The sequence below is a fragment of the Vulpes vulpes genome, chromosome 4 (assembly GCF_048418805.1).
Source record: "Vulpes vulpes isolate BD-2025 chromosome 4, VulVul3, whole genome shotgun sequence".
Taxonomy (NCBI): Eukaryota; Metazoa; Chordata; class Mammalia; order Carnivora; family Canidae; genus Vulpes; species Vulpes vulpes.
The window spans coordinates 33188372-33200967 of NC_132783.1; the positions used below are offsets into that span (position 1 = coordinate 33188372).

The 12596-nt window shown below is 36.8% G+C and overlaps 1 protein-coding gene across 2 annotated transcripts in view; it reads left to right on the top strand.

The window, feature by feature from the left end:
* Nucleotides 1-20: 20 nt before the first annotated feature.
* Nucleotides 21-12596, top strand: part of ZGRF1 (zinc finger GRF-type containing 1) — a 75982-nt gene continuing 63406 nt past the window's right edge. For both annotated transcript variants that reach the window (XM_072755395.1, XM_072755396.1), the window contains exons 1-4: nt 21-463; nt 2930-3019; nt 4146-4226; nt 11766-11825. In XM_072755395.1, coding sequence (XP_072611496.1) covers nt 2999-3019; nt 4146-4226; nt 11766-11825 — 162 coding nt within the window. In that variant the 5' untranslated portion in view covers nt 21-463; nt 2930-2998. The remainder of the gene's footprint in view (nt 464-2929; nt 3020-4145; nt 4227-11765; nt 11826-12596) is intronic.

Genomic DNA, 12596 nt, shown 5'->3' on the forward strand with positions numbered 1-12596 from the left:
GTGCGTCCGTCGCTTGCGTCACGGGCGTGAGCTGGCGCAAGGGGCGGGGCGTCGGATGACCAGGCTGGCCGGGGAGGCTCACAGACCACGAGAAGTTTTGATTGGCGGTTTGCAAACGTCGGTACTTGTGGGCGGGCTCAGCAGTGGGTCCTGATCCCGTGCGGTCCCGGGTTGATGACGTCACAGCCTTTCGCGGGAGAAATTCGAAAGTGTTTTACGGACAGGTGAAGTCATTTGCTTCTCTGGGAGTGAAGGTGGATAGGAAAGGAGATTTGAACGAGAGGCGGCGTCGCAATTTAGGGCAAAGTGTTGAAAGGATCTATTGCGCCGGAAGCGAACCGTTGCTGGTGCTGTTTGAACCAGGTGTGGGGAGTGACAGCCGCGGCTTGCTCCGAATCTCTGTAAAATCGATGCCTCCTGTTCACAGCCTTTCCAGCCTCTGCGTTGCACTTCCGGCATAAGCGTAAGGACCAGAGAGAGTTTTGCTCTTGGTGTTTATTTAGGCCTGACAGAGGGTCAAGTCTCATTGCCATTCGGTTACACAGAATCATGGTAATTACTATCTTGGCAATGAAATGTGGGCTTCTCTTGGTCGTTTGGACTGAGTGACTTAACAGGATACTGGGTTTGAGACTCTGCAACTTTTAAATCTGAACTGTTTAGGGATTCTAAAGATCTTGCTTGTTCCAAAACAAAAAGACCAAAAACATCTCCTCGTACTTAAAAATAAATAAGAATGGTTCATATTTTATGGAGAACACAGAATTTTATATATGAATGTATAAAGTAGCATAAGGACGTATGGGTAATATCTTTGGGGAGGTAATGTGCACATCTGTGGTTATATAATTATTGCAAACATCTGAGGTTTCCCTACCGCTTTTAAAACTTTGCACGTTGAACTTTTACCCGTTGGAGGTGGGTCAACATTTGACGTAGATAGATGAAGATTTTTAGAAAAAAAAATTTTTTAAAAAGATTTTATTTATTTATTCATGAGCGACACAGAGAGAGAGAGAGGCAGAGACACGGGCAGAGGGAGAAGCAGGCTCCATGCAGGGAGCCCGACGTGGGACTCGATCCGGGATCACGCCCTGAGCGGGAGGCAGACGTCTACTCAAGGACTGAACCACTCAGGCGTCCCCAGAATTTTTTTTTTTTTTTTAATTTTCACTTAAAAGTCATGTTGTTAGCTGATACCATTTCAACCATTTAACGGTAAACGGTATTTTAATTCCTTTGTTTTTTGTTTTTTACTCCTTTGAACGTAGGACTTAGGCCTCTTAAAGACTTCATTTATTTATTCATGAGAGCACACAGAGGCCGAGAGGCAGGCAGAGGGAGAAGCAGGCTCCATGCAGGGAGCCCAACGTGGGACTGGATCCTAGGTCTCCAGGATCACACCCCAGGCTGCAGGCAGCAATAAACCAGGACTACCTTCCCTTATCCCTCCTATCTCAGCAACCAGAGCGATCTTTGTAAAACCCAAGTTAATGTAATCTTATTCTTAAAACCCTACCATTTGCACTCCCTTTATAGAAAGTTCAAACAACTTGGCATAGCATAGAAGGCCCTCTGACTCCTATTGCTCATTTTTTCAATCTTCTCTCTCACTATTCATTGTCTTAACTTGACCCCTTAATTGAACTGAATTCCTTGGTCATGCCTTGGTGTGTCTTTCACAGGACCTTATACATTGATTTCTTTTTGGAAATACATTCCTGGCATCTTCTTTTGGTTATGATTATTTCAGTTTACAGCTTAGACATTACATTCTTAGGGGGAAGCCTTATTTGATGCCATAGACCCATTTGGGTGCTCCTCCTATGCTTATTTCTGTCATGTTTTATTGTAAATACTGTTTATCAGCATGCTTTACTGAAAATGCCTTGATTAGGAATTGTATTTGTTCATTTTAGTACCTCAACCTAGGTGTCTGGCAAGTAATAAATATATGTAATTTATACATAATATGTATGTGGTATATCTTATATGTATGAAGGGAATTGAATCCAGAATTGTAAATTATAGTTTTATTGAATCTCTCCTAGGTCTTTTAGCCCTGTGTTCTCAAACTTGAGCATGTATCACTAACACCTTCAGGGCATATTAAAACAAAGTATGGGTCCAACCTCAGACTTTCTGATTTAAAGCATGTATCACTAACACCTTCAGGGCATATTAAAACAAAGTATGGGTCCAACCTCAGACTTTCTGATTTAAAAGGTCAGGTGTAGGACCCAAGAACTTGAATTTCTAACTAGTTACCAGGTGGTCCTGATCCTATTGGTCCAGGAATCCTATCTTTGGAACCACTTTTTTAGAAAAAAATTTTTTTCTTTGGCATCTCTGTTTACTTCTTCAGTTCACCAACAGTAGATTTAGATTTCCAAATTTGCCCACAATAACAGTTTTATCCAGTAGCGTAGGATAAATAGAGTACTTGTTGCAATGATACTGAAAAGAGTGTTCTTCGCACAGGAAATTTGTGTATTAGGTCCTTAGATACTGTGATGTTTTGACTTAAAGACATAAAAGGAAAAATTCAAAACACAAGGGGGGCTTTCTTGTGGTGGCCATAGTATTTCAGAAAATGGAAAGTTGAAGCTCTTTCCATAAGGAATTTAATTGTTGGGGGAAGAGGGATCATTCTCTGATGCATGTTAGGGCACTTGGAAAATACAATGCTAATTATTTCATATATTTTACTTAGTTTTCTCTTTACTTGGCAAATTCATTTTCCACAGGATGGGGTCACTTTTTTATTGTGTGCTTAGTATCAGATAATTTGATTACACCTGGGTGTCCCTTGGTAGTCACATAGTCTTAGAATTCTTATTCCTTTCTCATGTCAAGAGTTTATGGGGAACAGTTGAATTTGATATTATTTTCATCAGAGTTGAATATTTCTTGTCTATTTTCATTTTAGATCATATAAATAATTGAATAACCACGACTATTTTCTGGACCAGACTGATTTATAATTTTAGAAGAAATAATGGAAAGCCAGGAATTTATTGTGAGTTGTACAAGTTTTCACTATTTCCTTTTTCCTTTATTTCTTTTTTAATCCTCTATTTAAAAAATTTTTTTTTAAAGATTTTATTTATTTATTCATGAGATAGAGAGAAAGAGAAAGGCAGAGACACAGGCAGAGGGAGAAGCAGGCTCCATACAGGGAGCCTGACGTGGGACTCCCCGGGTCTCCAGGATCACGCCCTGGGCTGAAGGTGGCGCTAAAACGCTGAGCCACCCAGGGATCCCCATATTCAAAAAATTAACTACCCCAGAGAATTTTGATTATGGGGCTTATATCTATTGATGTCTTTCATATGAGAAATTATAACAAATATAAAAAATATTTGTTAATTCATTAAAAATAGCCTGTTATATTGAACATAAATACTTTTTAAATGGAAATAGCTATATTTTCCAAAACAACAACAGAAAAAAACACACTGAAAAGAGTAGCATTGCTATACTTTTTTTTGCAAATCTCCATAACATTTGATTTAATGGAAGACAGCTAAATTCTTATATCCATCCCTGCATTCAGTCTGAAATTGAATCTTGCAACATTGCACCTACATAACCCTGGGAGATGACTATGCACTCCCAAAGAAATGAGAGTAAAAAGACAAATAGCATCAAGAAAATGGTTTTGACCTTAAGACCCCTGAAAAAAGTCTTGGGAATCTCTAGGAGTCTCTGGACTACATTTTGAGTATAGATTATGACTATGTGTAACCCAACAAATTTTTGCCTTCCCACTGATGACTGAGAAGCCCCAAATTATTTTTTTTGTTTAGTTTTCAGTTTTCTCCTTAAATTTTATGTGGCCTTTCTACCCTGTTTTTTCTTTTACTACCGAGTTTTGTTTTTTGAAATTGATGTTTTGTTATTTATTTATTTAATGTAAGCTCTATGCCCAACATGGAGCTTGAATGCACAAACCTGAGTCAAGAGTTGTATGCTCTACCGACTGAGCCAGCCAGGGGCCCTGATGTTTTGTTGTTATTGTTATGGTATCTTTTATTTCAATAAAATATATCTAAATATTTTTTATATGTGGGGAAGGGTATAAGGATGTATAATATTTAATACATATAAATAGAAACCATTTCTTTTGTACTTTTGAAAATAAGGTACTGTATACTCATCAAAAGATGAAGAAGTCAAAAGTGTGGCAAGATGGAATTCTGAAGATCACTCACTTAGGAAACAAAGTAAGTACAAAGCAGTTGACTACAGAAGCTAGATTCTTAAAAAAGAATAAAAAGAAAAAAAAGAAAGCTAGATTCTTGCCTTTGATCGAATATTAAGAAGACCCTGTAGAGGATAAAATGTTGGATATGTCCGTAAGCTGATACAATATGAAAACAGAAGTTGCCACATTACACTGATTAATTTGTGCATTTTAAAAGTTCAGTAAACATTATTTAATTTGTTTTTTGATTTTTAAAATTTGAATTAGATTGTCTATAAAACTTTATAGTAATTTTGGCACATTTTTTCTTTGCAGGCAATAAGAATTTAATGATACAAAAAAAACTATATTAAAATATATTTCTAACACCGTAATGCTCTCAGTGAAATGATACATATAGAGTTGACACACCATTTTAGGAAACTTGCCAATGTCTCCAGGATCACACCCTGGGCTGAGCCACCCGGGCTGCCTTAGAATTCTTCTATTTTCACATTTTCTCTGAATCATTTACTTTGATTATGATATGATCCTATCAGTTTTGAGAGAATTATTTACCTAGGTTGTCTTTTACTCTGTTAGATATGGTTATCTCCTTTATGGGTTTCTTTTCTCATTCCAAGTGTCTCCATATACTGAATTGTAATTTTTTCTTACCAGTACTCATAACCTTATGCAACATTCTTGGCTCCTCTATTCTTCCCAACAATTCTGAGTTGGAGACTCAGGAAGAGCCAGTGTTTCAGTTTGGGTCAAAAGGCAGGAGAGCACGCCTGTCATAGCTCAGAGACAGGCAGGAATTTTCTCTTACTCAGTGCTTCTGTTCTCTTCAGTCCTTCTGCTGATTGCATGGGCCCACCGAATTAGGGAAAGCAATCTGCTCTGTTTATTTTTATTGAGGTATAATTGACATTTAACATTCTATTAGAGATTCCTAGGTGGCTCAGCAGTTTAGCGCCTGCCTTTGGCCCAGGGTGTGATCCTGAAGTTCCAGGATCAAGTCCCACATCGGGCTCCCTGCATAGAACCTGCTTCACCCTCTGCCTGTGTCTCTGTCTCTGTCTCTCTCTCTTTCTCTGTCTCTCTCTGTGTTTCTCATGAATAAATAAATAAAAATCTTTTTAAAAAAACATTATATTAGTTTCAGGTATACAGCATAATGATTTGATATTTGTATATGTCACAAAATGATCGCAATAAGTGTAATTACCATCTGTCAGCATACATTGTTAACAAGATTTTTTTCTTTTCTTTTTTGTGTTGAGGACTTTTAAGATTTATTCTTAGCAACTTTTATTTTTATTTTTAAAAGATTTTATTGAACTCCTCTTTAGTCCTGATCTTCAGTTAAAAATCTCCCATATTCTTTTTTTTTTAATTTAACTTTATTTAAATTCAATTATCATATAGTGTATTATTAGTTTCAGAGGTAGAGTTCAGTGATTCATTAGTTACATATAACTCCCAGTGCTTATTACATCATATGCCCTCCTTAATGCCCATCACCCATTACTCCATCCCTCCACCAACCTCCTCTCCAACAATCCTCAGTTTGTTTCCTATAGTTAAGAGTTTTGGGACATCTGGGTGACTCAGTCAGTTAAATGTTTGCCTTTGGCTCAGGTCATGATCTTGGGGTCTTGGGATCAAGCTCTGTGTTGGGCTCCCTGCTCAGGGAGTCTGCTTCTCGGTCTTTCTCTGCTGCTCCTCCTGCTTGTGCTCTCTCTGTCTTTCAAATAAATAAAATCCTAAAAAAAAAAAAAAAAAAAAAAAAACCTTTTAGGGTTTGTCTCCTTTCTGATTTTGTCTTATTTTCCCCTCTCTTCCCCTATGATCCTCTCTTCATGTGATAATTGTCTTTCTCTGACTTACTCTATATTCTGTTCTTACTCCACTTATCTATCATTGTGAAGTTATAAGAGAAGCTTTTCAATGTAGAGAGCCTACTTATTTGTAAATTAACATTTAATTAATTAAAATTAAGTGAAAAACTAGTTTTGCTTTAAGCCTTCAAGTTCAATTTACAAATCCTATTAACTTTAACTTTCAATACGTTTAGTGTTCAGTCAACTTAGTTGTACAAGCTAGATACTTTTTTTTTTTTTTTTTAAGATTTTATTTATTTGAGATAGAGTGCAGAGTAAGAGAGTGAGCAGAGCTGGGGAAGGGCAGAGGGAGAGGGAAAAGCAGGCTTCCCACTCAGCAGGGAGCCCTACTAGGGTAGATCCCAGGACACTAGGATCATGACATGAGCTGAAGAGAGATGCTTGACTGACTGAGCCACCTAGGCGCCCCACTAGATACTTTTTTAAAAATGATTTTATCTTATTATTATTTTTTCTTTTGAGAGACAGAGAGCTCTTAAGTGTGAGTGGGCAGAGGGAGAAGGAGAGAGAATTCCAAACAGGTTCCATGCCCAGTGCAGAGCCTGATGCCTGGCCCAATCTCATGACCCTGAGATTATGACCCAAGCTGAAATGAAGAGTCAGGTGTTCAAACAACTGAGCCACCCAGTTGCTCTAGTTAGATACTTTTAATAATCTGTCAACAAACATAAAAATTTTAAATATTTTAAATTTATAAATTTATTTGATTTTTTAAATTTTTCTTTATTTTTTTTAAAGTATTTTTAAGTAATCACACCCAACATGAGGCTTGAACCCACAAACCTGAGATCAAGAGTCAGATGCTCCTATCAAGTTAGCCAGGAGCCCCACACCGCCCCCAACTCTTTTTAAAAGTGATCTCTCTACATCCAAGGCGGGCTTAAACTCTAACTCCAAGATCAGGCCTCACATACTGTATTGACTAAGCCAGCCAGCTGTCCCTGAGTTTCTTTAGCACTATAGTTGTCCTAACAAACAACAGCCTCCCAATTAAATCCTTCTAGTGTATCTAAGAAATTAAACATAAACATAATTATTCTTAAAATACTGTAAGTTTTCTAATCCTGTTTATAAATAGTAAAATTAACTTACCATTTTTCAATTAAAAAGTAACACCCAAAATTAATTTCTAAGTACACATTTAGAGTCATAAATGTGTAATTTGTCTAATCTGTTAGATGCATGTAAAATGTAAATTGAAGCATTATAAGTAAGTCTTTTTTTGAGAAAGAGGGAGCAGGGATGGCGGATAGGGGTGGAGGGGGAAGGGGAGGCTCCACACCCAGCACAGAGTCTGATGTGGGGCTTGATCTGATGACCCTGAGATCATAATCTGAGCCAAAATCAAGAGTTGGACACTTAAACCGACGAAGGCACCCAGGTGCCCCTACTTTAAAATAAAAAATATTTTTTGAAAATTAAAATAACACAGAATGCTTTAAAATCATTGGATGCATAATTGCTAAAAACCTATTCATGATCTTAATTCAAAACATTGCTATATTTGGTTTGAATTACTGCCTTATCACTGTCCATTTCAAATGTTTCAGGAGTTAAAAGGCACTTTCCCATAGGGGCCACCTGGCTGGCTCAGTCCAAAGAATGTGTGACTTTTGATTTCAGGGTCATGAGTTTGAGCCCCACGATGGGTTGAGAGATTACTTTAAAAATAAGTAAACAAACTTTAAATAAAAATAAGTAAACAAACTTTAAATAAAAATGTTACTGTCCCAAGTAAATTGGAGTCCTCATTCATATTTTTTCATCATTTGATTTGTCCTAAACTAATGAATCCATTCACTGTTGATGATATTCTATGTAATTTTCTTTCTCTTTTTTTTTTCTTTTTAAAGATTTTATTTATTTATTCATGAGAGACAGAGAGAGAGAGGCAGAGACACAGACAGAGGGAGAAGCAGGTTCCATGCAGGGAGCCTGAGGTGGGGCTTAATCCTGGATCTTCAGGATCAGGATCAGGCCCAGGGCTGAAGGCGGCGCTAAACCGCTGAGCCACCTGGCTGCCCTCTATGTAATTTTCTAAAAAACGTTTTTCCTATTTGGTTGGGCCAACTCTTCAAAGTCTCACAGATTTTGTAATATTAAAAATCTCTGATTAAATTCTGCATATCCTTTCTGTCTTCTGGTACAAAATTATAATATTGGGTCACACTAGTGTTGTAATCCAACTTTATCTTCAACTATAGCATGTATCTATTGAATGTCCATTTTATCCCTTGCATTGATAAGTCTTAATGAAAACAAGATAAATTCAAGTTAGTCGCAGGGATTTTCTGTGATCCAGGAAAGTTAGTAATCTCACTGTATACTAAATAACACCCTTCTTCTCAAATCCAAGCCAGTGCTTATTCTCTTGCTAGTATTACCTTTACCTGTCCAAGTCTTTGCTGTCAGGGTTGATCATCTTCATTATTTGAGTCAACATTTAATAAACATATTTTGCTGGTAGGCAATGGGACAATTTAAATAAGACATACAAAGGCAATGTAGAAGACCAGTTAATGTCAAATGGACCTGAGTTTGAATCCTGGCTCTTCACTTATTAGATGTATAATCTTGACAAGTTATTTAGCTTCTCAAGGCCTATGGTCTCTTTAAGTTGTCTTGAGGATTAAATGAGAAAATGTATAAACCTCTTAACAAAGTGGCACATTGTAAGAATGCAATAAATGGTAATATTATAGTTTTTGTCTTCAAGGAGCTTTTATCTAAGAACATAAGGATTATAATATGTATAGAGATATGCTTAGGGTTCTATAGAAGCGATATCAAAGTCTGGTTCAGAGGAGTCTTTCCAGATAAAGAGTATTTTTTGAGTATTTGTTTTTTGTTTTGTAAACAGAATTGATGGGTTGGAGGGAAAGGAGCTAAAGTTGGTGTCATAGTTATAACAATATGGAGGCATGAAACGTAAACATTTGGGGAACTAGAAGCCATTAAATATACCTGGAATGAAGGGCTCGTATTGGGAAATAGTAGAATGTATGGCTTAAAGGGGTAGTCAGGAGTCATATCATGAGAGAGTTTGTATAAGCTTTAGGAGCCAGTGAAGAATTATGACCAGAGAGTAACATAATCATGTTTCTGTTTTAGAAAGATCACTCTGGCAGCAATGTCTAACATAACTATTAAACTGTGTAGGATGAAAGACTGAATTTAAGAAGACTGTAAGCTAAAGAATAACACAAAAATGATGGGGATCTGACCAAGTAGTCATTAGCAATGACAATGGAGAGAAAGGATGATTAGAGAGAAATTATGAAAATATTATAGAATCTTAAGTTCTTGGATATGGAAGGTGTGAAGAATCCATGATTTTCAGGCTTTTGTATGGTGATTATGGTACTGAATAAGATATTTTGAAAAGAAAAAGCAAGTTAGGGGAAAAATGGTGATTTTTAAAAAAGATTTATATATATATATAGCGAGAGAGAGAGAGCACATGCGCATGCATGTGCTTGCAGAAGCAGGGGGAGGGGCAGAGGGAGAGAAAATCTTAGGCAGACCTTGCACTGAGTGTGGAGCCCAATGTGGGACCAGATCCCATGACCCTGAGAGCATGACCTGAGCCGAAATCAAGAGTCAGATGCCTAACTGAATGAACCACCCAGACACCCCCAAAATTGACTTTTAGTTCCATTTTAAATGTAATGATTTTTTTTTAAAGATTTTATTTATTTATTTATTCATGAGAGACACAGAGAGAGGGTAGATACATAGGCAGAGGGAGAAGCAGGCTCCATGCAGGGAGCCTGATCTGGGACTCGATCCCAGAACTCCAGGATCACACCCTGAGCCGAAGGCAGATACTCAACCACCGAGCTACCCAGGCATCCCTTGAACATAATGAATTTGTAGTGTCATAGGACACATTTAAGCAATTGGCTCTAGAGACCTGGAACTCAGCAAAGTTCTGGACTACTAATACAGATGGGGAGTATATGGCTTTTAGATGATATCTGAAGCTTCTGGAGGTGATTCATTCATTTATTTCTTTAACAGATATTTTGTAAGCACGAGTTACACACTGTTCTATGAGATGCAAAGGGAACAAAACACATGAATCTCTGACTTCATGGAAAAAGCAGGGAGGAGACAGGCCAGTAAACTAAATGAATATGTTTTCCTAGTCGTTTAGTCAAACAACTAGGAGTAGAGTGAGCAAGGATAAGAATGGAGATCAAGGGGATTATTTAGGCCTTATTGGTCATTGAACTTTTGTTCTTGTTCTTTGGGAGCTGTGGAGATACTGGAAGGATTTGAGCAGAAGCATGATATGATCTGCTTTGTGTGGATGTTATTACTCAAGAACGGGGTATAGACGGGTGCCTGGGTGGCTCAGTTGGTTAAGCGTCTGACTCTTCATCTAGCTCAGGTCTTGATCCAGGGTGGCGAGCTCCATCCCTGTGTTGGACTCCTCCATACTGGGTGTGGAGCTTACTTAAAAAAAAAAGAAAGGATAGAGTATAGAATGTAAAGAATAGCAGAGAAAAGATAGAGCCTTTGTAAACACCAATCTTTCAAACAGCTGTATTGAGATATAATTCACATGCTCTTCAATTAACCCATTTAAAGTATTCAGTTCATTGTTTCTTAGTATATTTACAGAATTTTGCAACCATCATTACAATTTAATTTTAGAACATTTGTCACCCCCAAAAGAACTCTAATACCCACTAATAGTCACTACTTAGTACCCACCTCCCAGCCCTAAGCAATCACTAGTCTACTTACTGTCTCAATAGATTTGCCTGTTCTGGAAATGAATGGGATTATATAATTGTGGCCTTTCATTGAATGACTTCTTTCATATAGCATGCTTTCAAGGTTCATTCATGTTGAAGCATGCTTCAATACTTTATTCCTTTTATTGCTCAGTAATAGCCTATTGCGTGGATATATCATATTTATCCATTCTTCAATTGATACACATTTGAGTTTCCACTTTTTGGCTGTTATGAGTAATGTTGCTATGAATTTGTGTGCAGTTTTTTGTGGAGACAGGTTTTCATTTCTCTATATATACTGAGTGGAGTGGAATTGCTATTTTTAACCTTTTAAGGAAAAAAAAATGGCTAAAGACACAAGGAGAAACCCAGAAAATTATAATTACCTTAGCTTCTTTTTTTTCCTTCCATTCAACTTGTAGAGAATTCTTTATATATTTACTGAAACCTTTTTCAGATATGTGATTTGTAAGTATTTTTCCCAGTTAGTAGCTTTCCTTTTTAAAGTTTTATTCCTTATACCTCATAAACAAGTCTCCTATCCCAATGCTGATGACTTACTTCAAGCACTGATCATCTCCCCAATCCTCCATGCCACACCATTACTGTAATTTGTTTACTTATCTTTCTTCCTGTTTTGCCCTCTAATGCATTCCAATTCTGTTTTTTTCCCAGTTCCATTCCAGGATCCTCCTGGTAGAGATTAAGTTCGTGAATTTCTTACACATATGCTTTTGCTTTTTTGCACAGACTGAATAGTTGCTTAGGAAACATTTGAAGTAGACGCACTTTCTAATCCAGAACAAAGTGGGTATTTCTCTCATGATACGATTTACTTATATAAACAGTTTTGATTTGCTATTGAAGATGTTTAAGAAAAGCAGAATTATATTGTTTCTTTTTAACATTTATTTTGTTTTAATATAGGCAGTTTTATATGATGACAAAGGAGAATGTTTGGAGAATATATTTCTTAAGTGCCTTGAGGTATTTTAATGTTTCTATTTTTAAGTTACTTAAATCTCTATATTTAAGTTAAAAAATCTCTTTACCTCCTTTGTGAATATTGTTAAAGTCATGGTATCTAAATTTGATACGGTAAAACATAGACAATAAGACAGACTTTATTGTGTTGGTCTAAAAACTTGAAATAATTTATATAAAGTGCAATTTAGTAAGTCTTTTTTTTAAAGATTTTTAAAATTTATTGATTTCAGAGAGAGAGAGAGAGAGAGCGCTTGAGAGAGAGTGCAAGCAGGGGGAGGGGCAAAGGAAGAGGGAGAAGCAGGCTTCCCCACCGGACAGGACAGAACAGGGAACCTGATATGGGACTTGATCCCAGGACCCTGGTATCATGACCTGAGCTGACAGGAGACCCTTAACCGACTGAGACACCCAGGCACCCTAGTTTGGTGATTCTAAAAGTGTTAAAATGCATATTCTTATTATCGTTATGTTGATTTTGGCCATGATGTTAAATCTTTTAAAATTTTTTGTGGCATTAAGAGTGGTTGTGGTATTTTTGTATTTATCAAGAGGGTCTATGAAAAGTACTAGCTCAGTAGATGCTTAATTGGATATAACTACTGTTGTTATTCATTTTAAATCATTTCATTAGAAAAGACTAAGCACATTATCTGTGATAATACACAGATTTTGTATATCACCACTAGGTTGATAATCTTATTTATTTTTTAAAAATTTTATTTATTAGAGAGCAAGCGAGTATGTGTGCACAAGCAGGGGGGAGAGGCAGAG